This window comes from Kogia breviceps, chromosome 12 (assembly GCF_026419965.1).
Source record: "Kogia breviceps isolate mKogBre1 chromosome 12, mKogBre1 haplotype 1, whole genome shotgun sequence".
Taxonomy (NCBI): domain Eukaryota; kingdom Metazoa; phylum Chordata; class Mammalia; order Artiodactyla; family Physeteridae; genus Kogia; species Kogia breviceps.
Window position 1 is genome coordinate 102171828 of NC_081321.1, and position 23013 is coordinate 102194840.

General features: G+C 65.6%; 3 protein-coding genes across 35 annotated transcripts in view; all 3 read right to left on the bottom strand.

The window, feature by feature from the left end:
- Positions 1-553: 553 nt before the first annotated feature.
- MAPK12 (mitogen-activated protein kinase 12) lies at positions 554-8768 on the bottom strand. Of its 3 annotated transcripts, XM_059082075.2 has the most exons (12): positions 8449-8768; positions 8247-8376; positions 6429-6487; positions 5472-5583; positions 5335-5364; positions 5052-5099; positions 4399-4513; positions 4104-4175; positions 3888-3967; positions 3730-3808; positions 3462-3635; positions 554-1099 (listed from the first exon to the last, which is right to left on the bottom strand). In XM_059082075.2, the coding sequence occupies exons 1-12, from the start codon at positions 8571-8573 to the stop codon at positions 1020-1022; spliced, it is 1104 nt and encodes a 367-aa protein (XP_058938058.1). In that variant the 5' UTR covers positions 8574-8768; the 3' UTR covers positions 554-1019. The 3 variants fall into 3 exon arrangements, with proteins under 3 accessions (XP_058938058.1, XP_066866587.1, XP_066866588.1); XM_067010486.1 differs by lacking the exon at positions 554-1099 and having other exon boundaries at positions 2008-3635; XM_067010487.1 differs by lacking the exons at positions 554-1099; positions 8247-8376; positions 8449-8768 and adding an exon at positions 7835-8052 and having other exon boundaries at positions 2008-3635.
- Positions 8769-10597: 1829 nt separating this feature from the next.
- Positions 10598-17333, bottom strand: MAPK11 (mitogen-activated protein kinase 11). Of its 9 annotated transcripts, none has more exons than XM_067010491.1 (12): positions 17134-17333; positions 14416-14481; positions 14284-14342; positions 14102-14213; positions 13998-14027; positions 13868-13915; positions 13669-13783; positions 13261-13332; positions 12944-13023; positions 12421-12499; positions 12161-12334; positions 10598-11880 (listed from the first exon to the last, which is right to left on the bottom strand). In XM_067010491.1, exons 1-12 carry the CDS (start codon positions 17167-17169, stop codon positions 11801-11803), a joined length of 951 nt encoding a protein of 316 aa, XP_066866592.1. In that variant the 5' UTR covers positions 17170-17333; the 3' UTR covers positions 10598-11800. The 9 variants fall into 9 exon arrangements, with proteins under 9 accessions (XP_066866592.1, XP_066866596.1, XP_066866594.1 ...); XM_067010495.1 differs by having other exon boundaries at positions 12029-12334; positions 17134-17253; XM_067010493.1 differs by lacking the exon at positions 17134-17333 and adding an exon at positions 16801-17089 and having other exon boundaries at positions 12029-12334.
- Positions 17334-21810: 4477 nt separating this feature from the next.
- PLXNB2 (plexin B2) overlaps positions 21811-23013 on the bottom strand; it is a 29435-nt gene continuing 28232 nt past the window's right edge. For 18 of the 23 annotated variants that reach the window (XM_059082035.2, XM_059082034.2, XM_067010516.1 and 15 more), the window contains 2 exons: positions 22773-22847; positions 21811-22691 (listed from right to left, as the gene is read on the bottom strand). In XM_059082035.2, the coding sequence (XP_058938018.1) occupies positions 22587-22691; positions 22773-22847 (180 nt within the window). In that variant the 3' untranslated portion in view covers positions 21811-22586. The remainder of the gene's footprint in view (positions 22692-22772; positions 22848-23013) is intronic. The other 5 variants (XM_067010512.1, XM_067010513.1, XM_067010498.1 and 2 more) reach the window with 1 other exon arrangement.

Genomic DNA, 23013 nt, shown 5'->3' on the forward strand with positions numbered 1-23013 from the left:
CCCAGCTGCCAGTCCTCGGAGACGCCGAATGGCCAGCAGAAAGCTCCGCGGGCTCGCCAATGGCGGTGGGGCATGGCCGGGGCCGGGGGAGGAGCAGGAAAAAGAGCATAGAAACCACCGTTCTGCTAAGGCACAGGCGTCTCAGAGACGCCCGAGGTGCCTTGAGGTGTCTAGCGTGACCCCACCTCCCCAAGAACCTGGCCTTGGAGAGTGCAGGGAGCCCAAACGCCTGGGACTGAGACCCAAGCTGGACCGTAACCCCCTCACCCCTATCAGGCCCTGCCCTGGGTCTGGCTCCAGGGTCTTAGCTTAGAGGAAGGCCACCCCACAAAAAGGGCAGGGCCAAGCCCTAATGTGGGGGGTTCCAGACCTGGGGCTCCCTGGCACAGGACGGTGGTGGGGGTAGGTGGGCACCAGCTCTGTGACCTGGGAGGGAGGAGGTGCCCAGGCCCAGTTGCTCAAGATGGGGGCAAGGCTCCCAGGCCAGCCCCCCTACTCCATACAAAAGCCTAAATGTGGAGATCCAGACCAGGAATCAGGAGGTGAAGCAGAGTGGAAGCTACAAAAGGGTTTACTTCCTCCAGCCGTGTGGCCACACAATGTACATTTAAGGGAGGTGGTGCAGGAGCGTCCACACCAATGCCCCCAGGAGACATGTCCCTGAGTCAGTGCTCTGCACCCTCCCGTCCTTCCTTTTCAGCACAGTCCAGAGCAGGCAGGGTCAGAGACTAGGCTTTGACCCCAAACCCCATCCCACCCCACAGGTTCTGAGGCTTCTGCTGCACCCTGGGGGAGGGGACCACTGCTCAGGGGGTCAGAGCCCAGGCCCAGGCCAGGTGGGCGTCCTGTCCAGAAAGTCCAGATGCTCCTCCAAGGTTAGGCTGAGGTGGGGTCTGAGAGCAGGGGAACGGGCTTCCAGAAGAGGCTCCATGGAACGAGGGGACTCCTGGGATGCAAGCCCCAGCCAAGGTCCCAGTGGCAAACAGGATCTCCCTTCCAGGCCCAGGGCCCAGGGCTATTCACAGGGCGGTCTCCTTGGAGACCTTGGCCCCCAGCTGTCGGGGAGGCTTGAAGCTGAGCACCTCTCTATATGTGACACCTGGGGCAGAGTGAGAGGGACAGAGTCATGGGAGAAGGGGCCCGTCACCTGTTCAGACAGCTCCATAGTGCGCACCGAGGATGGACGCCAGTGACCAAGACGAAGCACTGGGCCCAGCTCACTGGGGCTCGCAGGGACCAGCGGTAAGTCCCATGAGGTTCCACTTGGGGTGGGGGTGGAGAGAGGAGGCCCAGAGCACAGGCTGTTAGTCGCTGAACTAGGGGGCCCGCCCACCCCCAAAATAACAGAGATCACCGCTGGGGTTCAGGCACCAGGTGGGCTCCTTTGTCCCACATGTGCAAGTCCACCTGTGTCCATCCACAGGGACTGTCCACCCTGACAGGGCTCCTGTAACCCACACCCACGGCCCCTAGGGTGGCCTTGGCTCCACAGCCTGCCTCAGTGAACAGAGGGCATCTGAGGAATGTAAAGCAATGTGTTCACTTGAGTGGAGTTGCTCAGGGTCCCACCAGGGCACACCCCAGCTTCTGGATCCAGAACATCTATGAAGGTGTAAACGAGTGTGGGGGCTTCCCTGGTGGCGCAGTGGTTGAGAGTCCGCCTGCCAGCGCGGGGGACGTGGGCTTGACCGCTGCTCCGGGAAGATCCCACACGCCGCCGAGCCACTAAGCCCGTGCGCCACAACCACTGAGCCCACACTCTAGAGCCTGCGAGCCACAACTACTGAGCCCACGTGCCACAACTACTGAAGCCCGCACGCCTAGAGCCCAAGCTCTGCAACGAGAAGCCACCGCAATGAAAAGCCCGCGCACCGCAACGAAGAGTAGCCCCTGCTCACCGCAACTAGAGAAAGCCCGCGTGCAGCAGCAAAGACCCGACGCAGCCAGAAATTAATTAATTAGTCAATTAATTAATTAATAAAGGAGTGTGGAGTTCCCACCAGCTACCTGCAGTCTCCAGCCTCCTCACCGGTGCTCGTGTTCCCCGTACCATGCCCAGAGCAGGCTGTCCCAAAGGAGGGGGTGCTGCTCTGCCTCCCCTCTGACCAGCCTGCAAGAGGACAGTTCCGCTCCACCTACCCCAGGGTGCCCACGCTCACCTGGCCACGGGAACGCCCGTTTGGGGGACCACTGGCACTCCACAAGCCCAGTTCAGGGACGACTGTGCCTCTAGAGCAGGTGGTCGGTGTGGTCTGCCCAGCACATGGCACAGCTGTATTCCTACCCCGTGGGGTGCCTCCCAGGCCCTCATCTAACCCTGGTGCAGGGGCCCATCCACACAGGGAAGATTTGTGTGGAGAGGTCCTTGCTGTAAAGCTAGCTTTTCCCAGGAAAACAGGAGGTGATGAGTTTGCATTCCTGACCAGGGGCTCAACCACAAACAGACCATGTGTCCACCATGGTCTGTAGTAAAAGCAAAAGCTGTCACTACACTTTGTGGTGGAGACCGCAGAGAGGATCTTGTGGCCCATGGTTTTCAGTTTTCTTGTTACCTTTCTAGCAACAGAGAACTTACAAGCACAAAACACAGCACAGATAAGGGCAGAGCCACCGCTGGGGCTCCCCAACAACCCTGAAGAATGTGGTTTGAGAAGCACAACCCGCCCAGCCCCACCTCTACCCCCACATCCAGGACCGCCGCCCCAGGTCTGAGGCACAGCCAGGACAGGGTCTAGGACAGTGGCGACCAGTGCCAGAGCTCCGTCGGCGCTAACTGCTGCCCTCAGACGTCCCTGCTCCCCCAGGCGGGTCCCGCAGCCACCAAGAAAAGATGCCTGCCCTGCCAGAGTGGAGCCAGACAAGGCCCGCTCCAGCGTGGGGCGTCAGGGCGCCAGGACAGGGAGGCCCGGGGACTGGGCAGGCGTCCCTGAGCCCAGCCTCAGGCTGAGCAGGGGTCGGGAGCCCTCAGAGATGAGGAGAGGGGCCCTCGGTCTCCAGGCCAGTGCAAAGCCTGGAAATGCAGAGCGCAGGTAGAGGGAGGTCTGAAACGCTCAGGGGGGGCTACAGGGGACGGGCGAGGGGTAGTGAGGAAGGGGGAAGTGCTGGGGGCTGCCTGCAGTGGACCTGATCCTGCTGGCAGGACGAGGGGTCCTGAAAGGGGCACCGAGACCGGAAGATTCAAGAGGTATGAGCAGAGGCCTGGGGGAGTGGGTGCTGAGGGTCTCCGGGGTAGCCCGGCCTCGGGCCTAGACGTGGGGAGGCACGCTGGCAGGCCTGGGGGCCGGGAGAGGCCAAGTGCTCAGGTCGCCTTGGCCCGGAAGCCCAGCTGCCCCCTGACCTCCACTGTGCTCCTCACCTAACCTGCATCCCAGGGTGGGGGGACCCAGGACTCCCGATCCCTGGGCACCTGCACGGGGTTGGCGGGGTCCAGCCGCAGGCCCTGCCCAGAGCCCCCCACTCACGCTTCCACTCGTCCAGCGTGCGGTCCACGTCATCAAAGGATTCATCGTACTGTTGGGCCTTGGGCTCGTCCTCTGTGTCGTGCAGCGCCTCGAAGTAGGGGTGGGTCAGCGCCTTGGCCGCCGTCACCCGCCGCTCCGCATCCAGCACCAGCATTTTCTCCAGGAGGTTCACAGCTGGGGGAAGGGCGGATCGAGCCAGGCCGAGGGGAGGGTCCCAGGCCCCAGTACCCACGTCGCTGACCCCACACCCTCCTCAGTGCCACCCTACCCAGAGGGCTCGCGTTGGTCAGGATGGCGGCAAAATCCTTTTTCTCTAGCTCGGGGAGGCCCTTCATGTAGTTCTGAGCCTGTGTGGGGAGAAAGGGTGAGGCGCCGGCTCGCAGGCCCGGACCCAGGCCTCCAGCTCACGCGCGGCCCCCGACTGACCTCGGCGCTCTGCAGCCTCTGCACGAACTCGGCGGGGGGCGTCCCTGTCACCTTCATGATCTCCTTCAGCTGGTCCAGGTCTTGGCTGAGGTCAGGAGCACAGTGCGGGGCCAGCGGGCAGAGCTCACCTACCCACCCAGCCGGGCAGTGCGCCTGGCCTGCTCCCCGCAGGGGTCGGGCAAGCCTCCCCCGCACCCCGCTCCAGGTGTAGGATACGGTCGCTGCCTTTGAAGAGCGCCTTCCCTGTGATCATCTCAGCCATGATGCAGCCCACTGACCAGATGTCCACTGAGACAGAAGGCCCTCCGTCAGGGCTCTGTGGGCTGGGAAGGGGGGCACACAGAGACGCAGGAGTGGGGGCAGTGGAGGGGGGCGTGGGCCCGGGAGCCATCTAGCCTGCCGTGCCCTGACCAGCCCCGGCCCAGCTCGGCAGCCTCCCCGCACAGCAGCTCGGGCAGGGGCGGGCTGGGAGGCTGGTGCCGCGGGGCCACATCTCCGGGCAGCTCCTCACCCGTCTGTGTATAGTGCATCCAATTCAAGATGACCTCAGGCGCCCGGTACCACCGGGTCACCACGTATCCAGTCATCTCGCTATCTGCCTGCCGGGCCAGGCCAAAGTCCAGGATCTACAGCCAGAATCAGGAGGAGGGGCAAAGTGGTCCAGAAGCTCGCAAGGGCACTGGGCACACACCGGGGCCTCCTGCCAACCCTCTGGGGCCTGAGGTCGCAGCCAGGTACCCCTGAGCCTCCCTGCGGGTTCCTCCCACAGCCAGGGCACCCAGCACGCCCGACTGTGCCTGCCCCCGGCCCTTAGAACAGGCACCCTGGGGGCTCTCCTGCCCTTTGCTCCTCCACCCACTGCGGACCACCGGGCCCCGGCCAGCGCTTCTGGAAGGCGCGCTCAGCCCTGGCCTGGCTCAGGCACGGGGAGCCGGGGACAGCGCCCGCCCTTCCCCTCAAGCAGCTATGGGAGCGCGCCCCGTGCCACCCACCCGGTGCCCCCACAGGGCCCATCCGCCCATCAGCCGCTCGGCCACCGCCTGGATGGCTGTGGTCTGTCCCTCCGCCGGGGCCTGGGCCGGTCCACCTCCAGGCCTGAGGGCCAAGGGGCCGGCGGGCAGACGGGCAGGTGTGGGGGAGCCCCGAGCCCCCAACCCGGCGCACCTTGAGCTCACAGTCCTCGCTCACGGCCAGGTTGCCAGGCTTCAGGTCCTGGGGACAGAAGACAGGTGGCCGTGTGGCCCCACCCACCCGGGCACGAGGGCAGAGACCCGGGCAGCGACTGCACGTGGGAGCATCAGGCTAGGCCGCGCCACCCTGCGGCCCTTCCAGGAAGGGTGGGGGTGCAGAGCGCCCAGGCTGTGTGCAGGCGGGGTGCCCCCGCACGGGTGAGACAGGAAGCGCCAAAGGCGGAGCCCCTCGCACGCCCACCTCGGCCAGGACTCACCCTGTGGATGATGCCAGCAGCATGGATGTACTGTGGGGACACAGAGGGGTCAGCAGCAGTCAGTTCACAGGAACGTCAGAGCCCCAGCCCCGCCTAGGGGGCCCCCGCCCGCTCTGGCGGCACCCCCGTGTCCCCACCTTCAGCCCCTTGAGCATCTGGTAGACGAGGAACTGGATTCGGTCCTCACTCAGCTTCTGGTGCTTCATGAGCTTCCCCAGGTCGGTGCCCATGAACGGCATCACCAGGTAACTGTGGGGTCGGGGGGGGCCGGACGGCAGGGGTCACGCCCGTGGGCCTGGGCTCGGGCCCTGCAGCACCCGGTCCCCACCTCCCACAGCACCGCACTGGGCTCTACCCTCCTACCACCCACCGGGCCCTGCGATGCCAGGCAGGTCGGGACTGCGCTTTGGGGACTCCTGAAGGGTGGCCTAGGGGCTGGGGGACCGAGGCTCATAGGCAGGGGACGGGGCGTGAGAAAGGAGGGACGTGCCTGCGGGCAGGGGTGTGACAGCAGGACACCTGGGTCAGAGGGACAGGCTGGGCAGGTGGACAGAGACACAGGGAGAGACGCTTAGCACCCTGCCAGGACACCCCGCCAGCGTGAGTCCTTGACCTCTGCCAGGTCAGGCAATGAGGAGCCTGTCCTGCCCCGCCCCTCCTGGGCCAGGCCCCTGGCTCTCGGCCAACAGCAGTGTGAGGCCAGGGGTGGCCACCCGGGCAGGCGCAGGGCAGCACTGGGTCCCCCCTGCCCGCCGGCAAAGGTCAGCAGCTCCAGTTACAGGCCACACTCCTAGCGCCAGGGTTCCAGAGCACGGGACCCACTAACAAACCCTCGGGTGCAAGGCTCACGCCTCCAGCACTGGAGGAGGCCCAGATCCACCCAGTGGCACCAGCGCCGTGGGTCCCCGGGGCATGTGGCAGGGGGTGGACTGTGGTGCGGTGAGCGGGTGGGCGGTGTGCACCTGACCCCCATCCAGGCTGCAAGGCAAGGCCTGCCTCAAGCGGCCCACCTGCCAACCCCAAACCTGAGGTGGACACCCAAGAGCCACCCAACACCACCTGCTCTGCCCAGCCAGCCCCAGGCCAGCACTCACAAGTCTGTGAAATCATCCAGGGTCTCATTGGGTGTGAACACATCCAGCAGCCCAATTACCTGGGGAGGAGGCCAGAGCACCAGGTGGGCTGGGGACACAGATGCAGCTGAGGGCACACCCTGCTCTGGGCAGGAAAGGCCCCTGCAGCTGTCCTGGTCTCCCCCCACTGCCCACAGGGCCCAGCTCTGCCCACTGGCAGCTCAACCCTGCCCTGGCACACATGCCCATAAACAAGGGCTATTTTTGGACGGTGGCAGCCGGGATCCTGGGGGCGGGGGGGCGGGGGGCAGCCCCAAGTCTGGGTCAGCTCCCAGCCATCCAAGGAGCTCCAGCCCCTTGGCCCTTCCTCCACTCTTCCTATCCCCACTGAAGACCCAGGAACAGTGTGGGGACAGCCACTATCTAGCAGGCCCTTCCAGGGACCACGCCTCTGCCAGGGAGGCCCAGGCAGGCAGCACTATTGAGCACCGAGAGCCAGACCCGGCCCCGCAGCCCTCTGGTCGGGGGTGACAGACAGCAGACAGGTAATGTGACAACTGGCACCTGGGGCTTCTGGTGCTAGGGCTCCAGGGACCCCAGGAGGCCTGCACGTCAGAGTGGCTGGAGGAACAGGTGGACGTGCTGGCAGGGGGACACGTGGCAGAGGCCATGCGAATGGTGGCCGGGCAGGAGGCAGAACGCTCGGAGCGCTTGAGGAATACGGGGAGAGAAGCCAGGTGGCCGAGGACCAGGCCAAGAAGCAGCCAAAGAGAAGCCGAAGAAAACCCAAGCACGCCCACACCAGGTGAAGGCTTGCTCTGATCCTAGGAGCCTCGGCCGAAAAGTTTAAATAGGTGTGATGCTGAACGTGTCCCCTGGCTGCTAGACGGGGACAAACCGAAGTGAGGTGAAAATGGACACGAGGCGGAGGGACAGCTAGATGACCAACGCAGCCACCAGGGCCAGACACATGGGCGGGGGGAGGAGAGAACAGTGGGGACATCCAGAGAGGAGCCTGGAGGCAGGTGACGCCCGGGCATCGGTAGGTTTTAGCAAGAATCCCAGAAGTTAAATGGGGGTCCACCAGGCTGGTGGAGACTTCTGGGCCTCTGCAGCTCCGAAGGTGGCCTGGACTGGGGGGAGGGAGGGAGAGGAGGCCTGAAGTGGGCACAGAAGGGGCAGGACTGGGACCTCAGCCTCTCAGAGCCTACTTCCTCCAGGAAAAGGCGTTTATGAAATGCAGCGCTGGAGGGAGGCGGCGCACCCGGCTGCTGGGGCTGCTGAGGGGCTGCTGAGGCTCAGGAGGTGGAGTGGGGTCAGGACAGGGGCTGGAGGAGGGGGCCCGGGTGGGGCATCAGGGGAATGCCGGGAGAGGCTAAGTGCCCCTTCTAGGAAACCCGCTCCTCCCACCTGAAGTCCTCTCTCACCTCGGGGCTCCTGGCTGGAGGCAGGGTTTGGAGTGAGACCTGGAGGATCCCCTCGGCCTGGGCAAGTGGCCCCGTCCCCTGACCAGACCCTGGGCCGAGGAGCCACATGCGGCTCCGGCAAGAAGCCAAAGACCTAAGTCCTTGTCGGGACTGGCCCAGGCGGAGCGGACTAGACCCCCGGGGAAGCAGCTCTCTTAGGACGAGGCGGGGCTCGGCCCTCACCACTGTGAGCCCCCCCACCCCGGAGACACTGCCTGACCCCTAGCCTCCGCCCGCCCCGCCACCCAGGGGAGCGGCCCAGGGGCTGGGTAGGAGGGACCGGGTCTTCGGGTCAGGATCTGAGGGGAGGAGGGAGATGAGCAGAGGCGCGGTGATGGACGCCGAGCCCGGAGCTGGGGGCTGCGCGACTCACGTTCTCATGGCGCATGTGCTTGAGCAGGCGCAGCTCGCGGTAGGCGCGCTTGGCGAACAGCTCGGACTGGAAGGGCCGGTACAGCTTCTTTATGGCCACCTTGGCGCCCGTGCGGCTGTCCACCGCCGAGCTGCGGGGCGCACCGTTTAGCGGGAGGCCCGGGCCACCCCGCCCCCGGCCACCCCGCCCGGCCTGTGCTCACCACACGGCGCCATAGGCGCCCGAGCCTACGGGCTGCAGGTCCTGATACACGGCGCGCACCTCCCAGGCCGTCTTGTTCACCTCCTGACGGTAAAAGCCCTTGCGGGCGGGCGGCGGAGAGCTCATGGCTGGCCGGGCACTGCCCCCGCCGCGGACCCCGCGGGCGCTTCGCCTCGAGGGCCGGGGACCCGGGATCCGTGAGACGCCCTGGCGCCCACCCCGGGCCACCGCGCGGGCAGAGCCGGCTCCGCGCCGTCGCCGAGGCACCCCGCTGCCAGATCTCGCGTCCGGACTCTCCGGAGCCGCCGACCCCGGCCCGACCCCAGCCCCCGCCCGCGTAGCGCGCGGCCCCTCCCCTGCGCGCGGACCAACCGGCCCCCTGGCCGCGCGCACGTGACGCCCCTTCCGCCCTTCAGCCCCTCCGGAAACATGAGGCGGCGGCCGCTGCCGGGGATGCCGGAGGCTGGGGGGAAGGGAGCGCCGCTTCGCAGCTCTGTCCCATCCTAGACCCAGACGCGGCGCCCGAGACCACGGCCCGCCTCCGCACTCCGAACTCGGCGTGAACTACGCGGACCCGAGTGGAGGCTGTGTCAGCGGGGCCCCGTGGGGCTCGCGCCTCCTCCTCACGACCGCGCCCCCAGGGCGCTGGCCCATCCTGGCAGCCTGAGCTTGTTGACTGCTACCCGCAACCGCACATCACTGTCCACCAGTCCCGCCCACTTCCAACTCCCCACCCCCCAGGACGCCCCTCACCCTGGGGCTGGCCCATCCACCCCCCAGTACGGGGTTCCCGGCCCCTATCTTGCCTCCATCCCCCTTTCCCAGTGAAGTTGATTCTGTCTCCCAAACTCAGGCTGCCTACCAAGCCGGAAGCAGAGAGGGTGGGTCTTGTAGGTCCCCCTGGGAACCCTGTGCTCTGAAGGCTCTTCCTCACCGCGCCCGTCTGGATGGAGACTGCTCCAGAGATTTGCACGTCTCTCGGCCCTTTACCACCCCTGCTCAGCTGAGGCCCTCAGGTTTGCCCTTCAAAGCCCAGCCCGAGCCTCTCCACTCTCTCCAGGGAAGTGTGCCTGACCGCAGGGGTGAAGGGGGGCCCTACTGGGGCTCTCTCGGTGGATGCCCCCTTACCCTTAGGTGGGGGCATCATCATTTCATGGGTCTGGCCCCACCCTGGACCAGATGCCGCTGGACGACAGGGCCCCCAGCCCCGTGACCCAGACCTGAGAGTGGGGTAATAAGATCCCCAGGGCCCCCTGCCCCGCCCTCTGTGCCCTGCGCCATGAATCAGCAGCTCAGCAGCTTGGGCCAGAGCAGCTTTACAGCTGGGCTAAGTGGTGATCTGATCGCGGTGCTCAGGAGTTGCAGCCTTGTCAGTGGGGGCAGCCTGCTGTCACTGGAGCCACGACCGCCCATCCCCGGGCCCTTCATGCCCTGGGCTGCCTGTGGCCCTCCACCTGTCTCCTCCAGGAAGCCCCCAGCTGGCCCCTTACTCCCTGTGATGGGGTCCAGAGGTCCAGAAGGGTCCTGCATCAGGCCAGACTCCCAGATGGGGCATGTCCCAGTTCTGCTCCCATCCCCCCCACCCCCACAGGACTTGGCCCAGCCAGGTCTCCAGGGGTTCTCCAAGACCTGAGGGCCAGCACCCACACTGACCAGGCCTCTGCAGGCTCAGCTCCCAGGTGATCCCCACCGCCACCCCCAGGGCCTAGGGCAAAGGCAGAGCAGGTCGCTATCCTGGGGATACCCTGCCTTCCGAGCCTGAGCTGCAGGGACTGGTAGCTCAGCGTGTGTCCCGAAGGCTGAAGCAACCCTCTTTCCCCTTAACCAGGAAGGAAAGGAAAGCTGTCTCCCTGACCCTGGGGAAGGGCAGGCCTTTGCTCCCAGAGACCTCAACACCCCCGACCCGTGTCCTCCCTGACCACTGAGTGAAGGGGCAGGTCTGGATCTGGGCCAGACCCTGCCCAGTGAACCTCTGAGGGCAGCAGGTTGACTGCTGGTGGACGTCACGCCCCGCCCACCGCAGATCCCATGGCCCTCAGGGAGCAGGGAGGGTGAAGCTGGCTACTCGGACCAGGGACCAGGGGGACGTGGCCACCGTCTCCAGGCAGTGGGTGCAGCGCGGGAGCAGGACCTAGAGCTGGAGACACAAGCCGAGTGAGCAGGGAACTTTATTGCGAAACCCTGGGGCAGGCACTTGGCATTCAGACCTCCCTGGTCCTGCGAGGTGAGAGGTCACCACCTGACAGACGCCCCTTGATGGAGGACCCACACCTCCCACATGCCTGGAGCAGGGCCCGGTCCCAGAGGTCACTAGGTCAGCTCCACTCTGGAAGGCGGGCAGAGGACAAGGGCTGCCCCACACACTTGAGCACCCCAGCGCCTGGCTGCGGGGCCAGAGGGTCGGCAGAGGTTGAGTGGGCAGAGCTTTCTTCATCAGCTCCGGGCCAAGGTCCAGGATCCGGGTCCACATCGGCGTGTGTGTCCTCAAGGCTGGAGGACCCCGTGCCCGCCAGCCCCCCGGCTGGCACGGTGCCCTCGTGCCCCAGAACCCTGCTGCAGCCCTCACACCCGAGGAGCAGGGGGCTTTTGCTCACATGGCTGCCCACGGCCACCTGAGCCCCTGCATGCTGCCCAGCAGGATCTCAGCAACGCCCCCTCCCCACCCACAGCGGGAACTGAGGGGAGGGAAGGCAACAGTAGAGCCACCCCACCTTGGGCCTCCTGCTGGTCACGGCCTCTGGCCTTCAGGTGCCCTCAGGCTCACGTGCGTCTGCCTCTACTCTGACGTGTGAATTCCAGGAGCACGTATGCGCCACACGGCATAGGTGGACACGTGGCTCCAGGCAGCTGAGCCCCCTCTGCCACCCCCATGGAAGATCCTTTGAGTCTCAGCACTTTCCAGGGTAGCCCCCCACTTCCAGGCTGAGCAGCTCTGACCATCGAGACCCCTTCCTTTGTCTCCAGGAGGCTCCGGCCCCAAGGCACCGCCCCCCACAGACAGCCCTCTGCGACCCAGGACATCTGGAAACAGACACACTCCCCAGGGTGGAGCTCTTATGGCACCCAGGGCCCCCATAGCGAGGTCCCAAAGGAGACCCAGGTTGCTGGGAGGGGGTAGGAGGACCAAGGAAGTCCAGCATGCTCTATCCAGACTTCTACACCCGTGGCTCACACACGTGCAGGCTTCCCACAAGGAGCGGCGTGTAGAGCAGGGTCCCAGGCGAGGGGTGGGTGCTGCTAGCCTCGGTGGTGTTGGGAGGTGGCCCTCGTGGGAGTCTGGCAGGCCGAGGCGGGAGGGCGGGGGGCTCAGGCCCCTCCTCGGGTCCGAGTGCGGCTGGCGAGCCGCATTCCCCTCACTGCTTAATGTCCAGGCTGCCAGGCGGCTGCGGTGGCTCTGGGGGCTTGAAGCTGAGGACTTCCTGGTAGGTGAGCTCTGCGAGGGGAGGAGGAAGGGTGAGCCCAGGCCTTCAGCAGCCCAGGCCCGCCACCCGCTGAGAACAGCCTCGGCCCATGGGCCCCTTCCTGGGCCTGCCCCGTGCTGCCCCCAAGCCTCTGCTGGACACACCCAACCCCAGTTCTACCTGCCCCCCCCTAGAGTGGGGCTGGGGGGCCGTGTTGTTGCCTCGCTCAGACCACTCTCAAGAGGAACGGGAACACTTCCTGCAGAAAACAGGCAGCGCTCAGCCTCTGGGGGATGCAGCCCCCGGGCCCACCCTTCCACTCCTCCACCGTGCGCTCCTTGGCCTCAACGCTTTCGTCGTAGGGCTCGGCTTCGGGCTCATCGTCGGGGTCGTGGTACTGGCTGAAGTAGGCATGGGCCAGGGCCTCGGCTGCACTGACCCTCTGGTCGCTGTCCAGCACCAGCATCCTTCCCAGGAGGTCCACAGCTGCAGAGGGGCGGGGTGCAGGGTTGGTCAGCCCCACAGCCAGGGCCAGACACGGAGCCCAGCCCAGACCTAGGGCCCATCCTCACCCAGGGGGTTGGCTCCATGGAAGATGCTCCGGAGGTCCTTCTGGGGCATGTGGGGCAGGGACTGGATGTAGGTCCGGGCCTAGGAGCACAGGGGAAGGGCCTGAGGGGGCTGTTCAACACCTGCCTCCCGTGACCCTAAGCCAGGAGAAGCCCCCAGACTCAGTCACTCCGACAGGCCTGGGCGAGGGCACACGCGGACCAGAGACCTCCCCGCTTTGGATCTGGCGGCTCCAGCACCTTGCCTGGCCCTACGTGCCCGCAGGTCCCAGGCCCGGGGCCACTCCACTGCCCGTGGCCGGGACACTGCAGGTGCCAGGGTTTTACCCTCACTGCCCCTCACGCCTGGCATGTCTCTCCAGTCCACCTGTTTCCCCCTGAAGGGGTCAGCGCCTGCCTTGGGGTCTATTCCGCTGCGACCTACGCTCCCCCTGTGGTGCCCCATCTAGCCCCACAGCGCCCCTTCCTCCAGAGTGCGGGCGGGGGCGTGGTGGGTCGGCAGAGGGGCTGGTGACCAATGACTCACGTGCTCCGACGATATCTTTGCCAGAACCTCAGGGCTGGGCGTGCCCACCACCTCCATGATGCGCTGCAGCTGGTCGATGTCTGCCTGGCTCAGGAAACGCCCGGCAGCCAAGCACGGACTCGCCGCGGGGCCCCAAACCCCAGACCCTGGGTCACTGCCCGGAACCTGCTCTCCTGCCGCCGGGGACAGTGAGCCCAAGGTGGCACGGTGTGGGGCAGAGGGGGCAAGAGTGGCCAGAAGGGGCCAGATCCCGCCCCCCTCGACCCCCACCCCGCAGCAGGAGACCCTGGCTCACCCCTAACGTGCGCCAAGGATACAGTCATTTCCTGGGAAGAGGGCCTTTCCCTGGAGCAGCTCGGCCATGATGCAGCCCACAGACCAGATGTCCACTGTGGGAGGAGGCGTCTCCATCAGCCTGCCCACCCCAAGTCCCTCCTCAGAGAGCCGGGGGCCGGCTGCACTGCGCCAGCCCAGCGGCCCCGCGTTCACGCTCAGGCCCAAAGCCAGCGGCCCCTCCTCTCTAGACACTACCCTGCGCTGGCGGAAGCGTTAGCCCGGGACCCGCCGTGCTCTGCCTTTCTGAAGGTCTGTTTGTGAACGCGGCTCCCACACCTGGCCTGCCCCGCAAGGGCCTGGGCCTCTGGGTCCCAGCCTCACCCCCCTCCCCAGGCCCACCCGCCCCACGGGGCCGCCCCACGCGGCCGCCCCACGCGGGCTGACATCACCTGTCTGGTTGTAGTGCATCCAGTTCAGCATGATCTCAGGGGCCCGGTACCAGCGCGTGGCCACGTAGCCAGTCATCTCCTCGTCCGCCTGGCGCGCGAGCCCAAAGTCCAGGATCTAGAGGCACCCCCAGGCTTGTCAGCGCCCCCGGGGCTCCGCCTCCCCGCCGCCGACCGCCAGCCCCTCCCCCCGGCGGCTCACCCGCAGCTCGCAGTCCTCGTTCACAGCCAAGTTGCTGGGCTTCAGGTCCTGCAGGGCGGGCGCGGCGTGAGCGCAGGCAAAGCCGCCTCCGCCGCAGGAGCCCCACGCCCCCCTCGCGCGCGGCACCTACCCGGTGGATGATCCCCGCCGAGTGGATGTACTGCGAGGGGGAGACGGCGGGGGCGTCAGGCTCTGCCCCCTGCGCCCCCGCCCGCCCCCCGCTTCCGCGCCCACCTTCAGCCCGCGCAGCAGCTGGTACACCAGGAACTGGACGTGCTCGTCGCTCAGCGCCTGGCACTTGACGATGTTGTTCAGGTCGGCGCCCATCAGCGTGGTCACCAGGTACCTGGGTAGCGGCAGGGATCAGCACAGAGTCCCCACCCCGACCCCGCGCCCTCCCCGCCACGGCCGCTCACACTTCGCTGAAGTCCTCGAGGGAGGTGGCCGGCGTGAACACGTCCAGCAGCCCGATGACCTGGGTGCAGAGGGCAGTCAGGGCTCGGCGGCCCGCGGGCGCCCCGCCCCCGGCCCGGCAGCCCCCAGCTCACGTTCTCGTGCTTCAGGTGCTTGAGCAGCCGCAGCTCGCGGTACGTCCTCCGCGCGTGGATCAGCGACTGGAAGGGGCGCGACAGCTTCTTCACCGCCACCCTCTGGCGCAGCCGCGTGTCGTAGGCCGAGCTGCAAGGCGGCCTGTGAGGCCGAGCCTCCGTCGCGCGGTCCCCACAGGCCAGAAGGCCTCCGGCACCAGGAGGTGGTCTGAACGCTCTCTCCAAGCCTCTCCCCTCCCTCCTGGAATCCTGCACCTTCCTCCAGAGTCAGTTCACCCTCCACCCCGCCCTCTGACCCGCTGCCTTCCCAGCCCACCTGGGAGCCCAGGGCAGGACCTGGATTTCTCCTGTCTCCTGGCCCCAGTGACTCTTGCCCCCAGCTCAGGGTGGAAATAACAGACCAGGGAAACAGCCAGCGGCAGACAGCAGGCAGTCCTCCAGCTCCCCCATAGGCCAGGGGGTCTGGGAGGCCCCCTGAGGGGGTTCCAGAGTCACCTCCAAAGCCCCCAAATATTCAAAATACGGAGGAAAACCTGACCAAAGGGGTTTACTGCATCAGTATTTTTCACAATGAGAAATGGGACAGTAGGAAATACCCAGCAGAGGGTGGTGCCTGGACCCACAGAACATTTCCCCTCGTTCGACCCCACTCCCCTGAGGTCCAGACCCGTGAGCCCCACACCCAGCTACTCTTCACAGGAGACGCCACACTCACGGGCGTCATCCTCAAACACAAGCGGCCTGGCCGCCCAGTGGCCCCACTGCCCCTCGGGAAGGGATGCCTTCGCCCAGTGTTCCCTCTGGCTGCTGCTTCCCCCGCTTCCCTCCCACTTCATCTCTTGTCGCCAGGATCCAGCCTCCCTCCAGAGCGAGTGGAGCCTCAGCCCACCTCCCGTGCCCACGCGGCCCAGGGAGCAGCTTCTGCAGGACCTGGGGTGCTCGTGGGCCCAGGCGGTGGTGGAGGAAAGCCCCTCCCCCATCCAAGTCACTGCTGGGGTGGGAAGTAGGGGAGTGGCTCTTCACGGGGTGCGCGTGTTTGTGTGTGTCTGTGAGTGTGTGTGTCGCGCGCGCGCAGCAGGTCCTTTTATGCCTGCGCAGTCAACAAAGGACTGTGGGAATTGGCACCGGGTCCCCAGCTTCCTCAGACATCAGAGGAGGGAGGGAGCCCGTCACCGGCATGGGGGCCCTGCAGAGCTAAGTGGTGGAGATAGGCCTCCTCTGGGGAGCCTGACCGTCCCTACGAGTTCCCAGAAGGCACTTGCAGCAAGGGCTCTGTCAGATCTCCCAGAGACCACTCACACATTGGCCCACAGCCTCTTCCTGCCCTTGTGGTCGTAGAGATGAAGATAGAGGCCTGTGGCTGGAATGGCCTGAGGTTCCTGATGGCTGGCCAGTGGCAGAGTGAGATCTGAGGCCCAGGGGACCCCAAGCCCCTGCTCCAGGCTCCAGTGCTGGGCCTTGGAAGGGGGTCTGAGAAGTCCCACTCCTAACCTTCTGCAGGATCCTGGAGCAACACCCTGCCCCCAGGGGCCCTGCCTCCCCACCCCCATGACCCCCCAGTCACCTGGCACTTCACGGGTTCTGGGTTCTGGGTTCTGGGGGTGCACCTCTCAACATCCACACCCACAATCAGGCTCACTGTCAACACTGCAACTGCAACCTGGACTGTCCGCAAGCCCCCTGCCATCCAATGCCCCCTCCGGCCTCCACCCCGCCAGGTCCAGAGGCCTCCCCCAGCACCACCCTCCCTCCTGTCTGGGCTCCAGGGCCTAACTGCAGGCTTCGGTGTGAGTGAGCTCTCTTCGTTGGGCCAAACATGGGGTGGGGTGTAGACGCCCCCTAGGGGGGGATGGTAGGCGTCTCTGATTAAGCCTAAGCCCCATTCGGAGTCTGAGATCCCTTGGAAAATGCGGCAGTGGACTGGACCCACGGGGGAGCTTGAGGTCGTTCTTAGCTGAGGGGTCTTGCCCCCCACCCCCCAATCTGGGCTCTTCTTTTTCCAACAGAACTACCCACCCTCGGGCAGGGGTATCTGCCAGAGCCCAGGGCTGCCTGGCCCTTGACCCGGGGGCACCCCATTTGTATGCTCAGACATCAAGGGGCCCGGGAGACCCGCCCGCCCTTTCGCCAGCTGTGACGCCGCAGGATTCGGGACTGGAAGGGGACGCTCCGGGTTGGAGGGGCGGGAGGACGACCCCTCTCCTGCCTGGGAGAGGCTCGGGTAGGGAAGTTTCCCTCACGCCCCCCACCCCCCATTCATTCCTCGGATCCGCGTAAGGCCCAGGGGCGGAGGCAGGGCGAGCCCCTCCCCACGCCGGGAACCCCGCACGGGCGGGGAGGGGGCGCGCGCTCAGTCCCCCCGCCCTTGCCCCGCCCTGCCCCTACCAGACGGAGCCGTAGGCGCCCGAGCCCACCGGGCGCAGCCCTTGCAGCCGCTGCGGCACCTCCCACACCGTCTTGTTCAGCTCCTGCCGGTAGAAGCCGGCGCGCGGGCCCGACATGTCCAGAGCGGCCGCAGCTCGGCCCGCGCCCCCCGCCCCCCGCCCCGCGGAGCCCAAGCCGGAGGCCGGAGGCGGAGCGGAGCGGAGCGGGGCGGGGCCGGGGAGGGGGTTCCCGCAGACGACCGCGCGGCTTCCTGCCCCTCCGAGGCGGCGGCCGAGCGGAAGCCGGCCTTCCCGGGGCGGGGTGGGGGGATGGGGATGCCGTGGAACGACTTACCGCCCACCTCCCGGGGTCCACGCACTTCCCCAACATCCGCCGCGTGGGTCCTCGGCGCGGCACCGCCCGCACCAGGCCGCCACCACCTCTCAGGACTCGGCTCCCCGCACCCTCCCCTGCCGGCACAGACGCCGGCACCTCCCCGCTGTCCACCTCCCATCCCCGCACCCCGCCATCCGCCTAGTCCGGGTCCTGCGTTTAAGGCCCTTTCAACCTGCTCTGGTCCGTGCATCCCTTCTCTCCTCTCACCTGCTCCGGGCCCTGCACCTCTTCCCCCAGCGTGCTCCCACGGAAATGAAGATCGAATCCTCTAAATCGAAGATGCCAGGGACAAACCGTGGGAGGCATTTTTTTTTATCAGAATAGGAAATGCCCCCTAATAAAAGCTACGCATTTGGTTGGATGGGGCCCGTTCGCCGTGGGCAGATACAAGTGCCTTGGATCCTGGGTCAGCCTGGCTTCCCTCCCCCGTGGAGGCCATCCGGCCTCGGCGGTGTGCTTCGCTTCCCGGTAACCCTTCGACGGTCTGGTGGGTCTGGTGTGGCGTCCTGCACCGGCTGGCTCCAGGGCTGGGCCCAGCTGCCCCTTGGGAGAAGCGTGGCTGCCGACCCAGGCCCGGAGACCAGCCCTCAGGACCAGGGACAGCGGCGGTACCAGGGGCCTTTGGGGTGTTGAGCCCGTAAGAAGCTCTCGCCAAATGGGTCCTCTTTGGGGCCTGGTACCTTTCCTCCTTCTGAAACAGCTCCCTCAGCTGTCAACTCTTCGACGAAGCCCACCCTGACTTTCCTAGGTACTGCAGGGCTCCCCTAGTTGGAAACCACAGTTCCCGCGATCGCGATCGGGTGAACTCTGCCCAGCACTGCACATTTCCTCTCTCCACCTGGAAGGTGCAGTTCGCACAGGCGGCTGTAACTGTGAAGGGGAATGTTCCCTATTTCAGCATCTGTCTAGAGCTCTAGGCCAGAGCGATTACTTCTACTTCCCACTTAAAGTGACAGTGGTTCAGGGCTTGCCTGGTGGCGCAGTGGTTGAGAGTCCGCCTGCCGATGCAGGGGACACGGGTTCGTGCCCTGGTCCGGGAAGATCCCACATGCCGCAGAGCAGCTGGGCCCGTGAGCCATGGCCGCTGAGCCTGCGCATCCGGAGCCTGTGCTCCGCAATGGGAGAGGCCGCAACAGTGAGAGGCCTGCGTACCGAAGAAAAAAAAAAAAAAAAAAAAAAAAGAGAGTCCGCCTGCCGATGAAGGGGACGCGGGTTTGTGCCCCGGTCGGGGGAGGATCCCACGTGCCGCGGAGCGGCTGGGCCCGTGAGCCGTGGCCGCTGCGCCTGCGCGTCCGGAGCCTGTGCTCCGCGGCGGGAGGGGCCGCGGCGGTGAGAGGCCCGCGTACCACAAAACAACAACAACAACAACAAAAAGTGACAGTGGCTCGGAGAGAACATTGCCTGGGATATAAATAGCCCTGCAGAAGCAGTGGATAGAGGCTGGGCTGCCCCTCCCAGGAGAGTGGGAAATCAGGCTGAGGTCCCAACCTTCCACTTTTTTGGAACAAACTAAATCCTGAGTTTTTATGTGAAATCTCCTGATATTCAAATATTGATAACCAAATTAAAATAAAACATGTCAACACAGTACCAGGCAAACGGACACTTCTGCCTGGCAAATCTGGTCCCCGGGGGGAGCCCAAAAGTGAGAAAGGAAGCAGTCCCAGTCCCAGCTGCTCTGGCCTCAGTTCCCTCTCTGGGAGCCAGCGTTGGTCGGCGGGGATGGGGTGAGGACGCCGGTGTCCCCTCCCCCAGCCGCCCCACCCGGGGCCTCCTCGGGGCCTCACGCTGGGGGCACTTTCCCGGGCCAAGCAGCCGAGGTTTTGTGCGGAGTTAATGGAGCTTCAGCTAAAGCAGGGGAAGAGGAGGCGGGAGAGAGCAGCGGGCCGTGGGAACCGGCCGCGCGCTGCAGGGAGGGGCCGCCTTTGTCCTCTCTCCTCCACGGGGGCAGGGGTGTCTGTCGACCCGGAGTCCCAGCTGCGAGTGGTCAGCGCTGACCAGAGGGGAGCGGCCCCACCGCCCTGCTCAGCGGTCACACACCGCGCTGAGACCCTGGGCACAGGGGCGCCGGCAGTGTGCCCCGCCGCCTGCCCGGGCAGGTCAGTCTCAGCCAAGTTGCCCTCTGGAGGGGAGGCGGCTGTGATACTGTAGGGGAATGACCAGGGAGGATTCCCCGTGGGGGGGGGGGCAGGGAGAGCACAGTCAGAGCCCCCAGGGGTGACAGCAGTGATGCTGGGCCAGCTTCCAGACAGTCCTGCCTCTCAGGACTTAGCCCGACCTGAGGACCAGAACGGAGAGTGGTGGCCTTGGGTGCAGGGCCATGGCAGGCTGGGCCGGGCGCACCGACAGGATTTCAGATTTTTATTTGCACTGCACTTCGTGTTTTCAGTGTCGTCCCGGCCAGCAGCTCGAGGACTGAGCCTGGAGGGAGGGTGGTGTGGATGGAGGGCAGCCAGGAGTGGCCGGCCCTGCCAGTGGGTGTGCGGATGGGGCACGGATGGGGCGGCACGGAATAGCCTCCTATGAGGCCTGGGTCCCCGGCACCCCACCCCTGGCCTCCTTCCACTCTCGACTGTGATTCACAGCTACCCCTAAGTACCGAGATGCCCCCACCACACTCCATGTCCACTGTCCCCTCTCCACAGGCCCAGGCCGTCCCCTCCTCACCCCACCCTGGTCTCCTGGCTGCACTTCTCCCTGAGGTCAGAACGAACTTCCTAAAATGCTATCTGGCCCTGTCACAGGGGCCCCATGGTTTAGGTGAGGTCTCATGCTCTGAACAAGCAGGCAGGGTGTGGTCCTGGGCTGCTTTCTGCAATTTGGAAGGACAGGTCATCGGCCTTGCTGGCCACCTCCGTCCCTGCATCTCCCCACTCCCACGGCATCGGGAGCAAAGCGAGAAGTGGAAAGTGACAGAAGGCTGGGTCACCCCTTGGTCTGCCAGCCTCCTGCCCACTCCAGCTGGCCTGCCCACCCCCATGCACCCAACATCCATGCCCAGTTTCTTCACTGGCCCCATGAAAGGATGGCCCCTGGATCCCTTCACACTCCTGTCCTCCGAGTGGGAAGGGAACCCCACCTGTTGGACCTGCAGCAAAAGGCGGGCTCACTGCCTCTTCTCCATTTCATGCCTGGCTGAGGAGGAAGTGGCCCACGGGGGTCCAGTCTAGAAGCCAGGCCTCTGGGTTCCTGCTCCCCTGCTCCCGCTCCTCCCAGGGTGAACGCTCCCAGACTCTGCCGCCCCTGCTCTGGTTTAGCAGTACCTTGTTCACATCTCCTGCCCATCTGGGTCTCTGGTCCTGACCATAGTACACTGTCATCTCAGGGGTCCCTGGGGTGGGGAATGTCCATCGTTTGCCTGGTATCCCTTCCATGTGGAAGATATCCACTCTTGTCCCCTGTGGCTCAAGACTGGCTGTCCCTGTACAGAAGTGGCTTATGATGGAGGCCTAGCCCATTGAGACTTCTCAGCCACAAGTGGAGGACACACAGGCTGGGGTGGCCTGCCACCAGCGTCCCAGGTGTCTGAGAATAAAGTAGCACATGTCGGGAGGAGGGTCAGATAGATGGAACCCAAAGACATATGAGTAGCTGGATCCAGCCATACCCGAAGCTGAACCCCTTCACTTGCCTTCCTGGAGCCACGAAACCCCTTTTCTGCTGGGGCTGGTATTCTTGGAACACAAGGGCTCCCTCAAGGAAGGCCCTTTCTGCCCCCTTTACTGCTGTGTCCCTAGTGCCCAGGACAACGCGTGCTGAATGAACGAGTGAGGGGCCCAACACACTGGTGCCGCGTGTGTGTGTGCACACATGCATGTCTGTGTGGTCACGGTACGTGTGCTTGATCGGCCACAGAGTAGCGCATCTCATGGCTCCTGCTCTGTGTGCAACACAGGGGTTCGGAGCAATCTGCCTTCCCCCAACGCCTGCCTCCGGGACAAGCCCCTCCTTCCTACACCAACAAAGGCGCCCCTTGCTCTCAGGTGCCCGGGACCCCAGGAGGAGCTGACCCTAATGGCCCCACAGCCTCGAGCAGGGGGATACAGGGCCTCCCTCCAGGAACCACCGTGTCCGCCGGGGCCTGCACACAGTAGGGGCTTTACTAAACGTGTGCTGGGTGGACCACACCTGAGAGGCACCCCACCTCAGGAAGGAGAAAACAGGCCCCTGAGAGCTCGCGCCACGCCCACCCCTGCCACCAGATGGCGCCCAAGCGGGCCCAATCCCGCACCCTGGGGGTCGGGCCTCCGCACTGTGCCCTTGGAACCTCCGCCTGCTTCAGTATCACTTTCAGTGCTGGGGTGCACCAGGGTGTGCCTCTGGGAGACGTTCGCACCCCCGCGCTCACCTCCCACCCGACCACCATCCTGTCCTGCCGGGGCAGCAGGAAGGCGTGGATTCAGCCGAGCTGACGGCCGTGGACAGGCTGCCTCAGCACACCCAGCAGGCCTGGCCCAGGGGAGCCAGGGACTGTGGGATGGGTGTGTGAGGCCACGTGGGCCCACCTTCAGGTGAGCTTCTGGGGCCAGGAGCGCACAGGAAGGGAGGCCGTGGGCAGGACAGGCCCGCTACCAAAACGGGGCAGGTGTGTAGGGATGGCGGGTCGGCAGCCCCGGGGAGAGCCCAGCCAACCAGCAGAGTGAAAAAGACAGCTGTATTTGATTGACAATTAACAAGATTTACAAAAAGGGTTGCGGGTGTCCTGGCGGAGCTGCTCCCGGCCCCCCGGACCTGGGCAGGGCCTCCAGGTCAGCCTGTCTGACAGGCCGGGACCCCGACCCCCAGTCTGCTGGGTCCCTTCTGGCCGCCTGGGCCTCGACGTCTGACGTCCAGCTTGACCTTTGAGGTGGGGCCTGCAGCACAGAGTCCCCTGGGAGTGCCAGTACCCCGCAGGGCAGGCCAGCGAGGTCAGGAAGGCATCGTACCACTTTTCCGCCCCAGTCCAGGCAGGGCAGACGGACAGAGTCTGGGCACTAGGTCCTAGGGGCCGCGGGCACTCAGACCTCACCCCAAAAGGCCCAACCCAGGTATCTGAGGCGGCTGCTGGTGCCTGGGGAGGGGGGCTGAGGCCCGACTGCCCCCAGCAACCCAGCGTGGCGCTGGGGGCATAAGGCACGTTTTCAGATCGCTCAGGAGGCTTGAAGGAGACACCCCCGATGCTGGTTCTGCAGGAGGGAACTGGTGCTGGTGGGCGCCGGGCACTATTGCTCAGGAGAAGGGTGCTAGGAGGCTACAAACGCTGAGGTGGGGGCCCCCTGCCACGCACACACCTGGAAGCCCGGGGGCTCTTCCTCTGCCAGAGAGAGAAGGGCTGAGTCCTGCTCACTCGGCCTTGCTCCCCCGGGGCCGCCCAGCGTCCGGCAGTGGGTGTCACACACCTGTGTCCCGAGACCATGACGGCGGAGGTCGAGTCAGAGGTCCGTGACCTTGTTCTCAAGCGCAGCCGCGATCTGCTGGAGGCGGAAGGCCAGCTGCATCTTCTGGGCGGCGGGGTCCTCCTCCAGGGCGTTGATGATCTGAGGAGGGGTCACATCAGAGCACAGGCCAGGCTTAGGCTTGGGAGGAGCACAGCCGTCCCGGAAGGACCGGAGCCCTACCTCGTCGTAGTACTTCTGCGTGTACTGGTAGAGCTGGTGCAGGGCCACGAGGGTGTTCAGGGAGTCCGTGTGCGCCTGGGAGGGTGGCGGAAGGGCTGCGTGACCCACGGGCAGGAGGCTGTCAACCAGCAGAGCAGGCAGACGCGAAGGGTCCCCCCCGGCGGTCACGACACGCACAGCCACGGCACACCGCGGACAGAGAGCCTCCCACCCATGCAGACCCACGGCAGGCGGGGCTGGC

Excerpts from the sequence above, each read along its gene's own strand:
- MAPK12 (XM_067010486.1), bottom strand. The coding sequence starts at position 8,573 with ATGAGCTCTCCGCCGCCCGCCCGCAAGGGCTTTTACCGTCAGGAGGTG. Across the intron at positions 4,514-5,051 it reads GCGAGGACTGTGAGCTCAAG|ATCCTGGACTTTGGCCTGGC; the intron begins GTGCGCCGGGTT and ends TTCTGGCTGTAG. Across the intron at positions 3,809-3,887 it reads AGAGGCTGCAGAGCGCCGAG|GCTCAGAACTACATGAAGGG; the intron begins GTCAGTCGGGGG and ends CTCCCCACACAG.
- MAPK11 (XM_067010488.1), bottom strand. The coding sequence starts at position 16,916 with ATGTCGGGCCCGCGCGCCGGCTTCTACCGGCAGGAGCTGAACAAGACG. Across the intron at positions 14,028-14,101 it reads AGCTGCTGCGCGGGCTGAAG|TACATCCACTCGGCGGGGAT; the intron begins GTGGGCGCGGAA and ends TCCCCCTCGCAG. Across the intron at positions 12,500-12,943 it reads CAAAGATATCGTCGGAGCAC|GCCCGGACCTACATCCAGTC; the intron begins GTGAGTCATTGG and ends CTGTGCTCCTAG.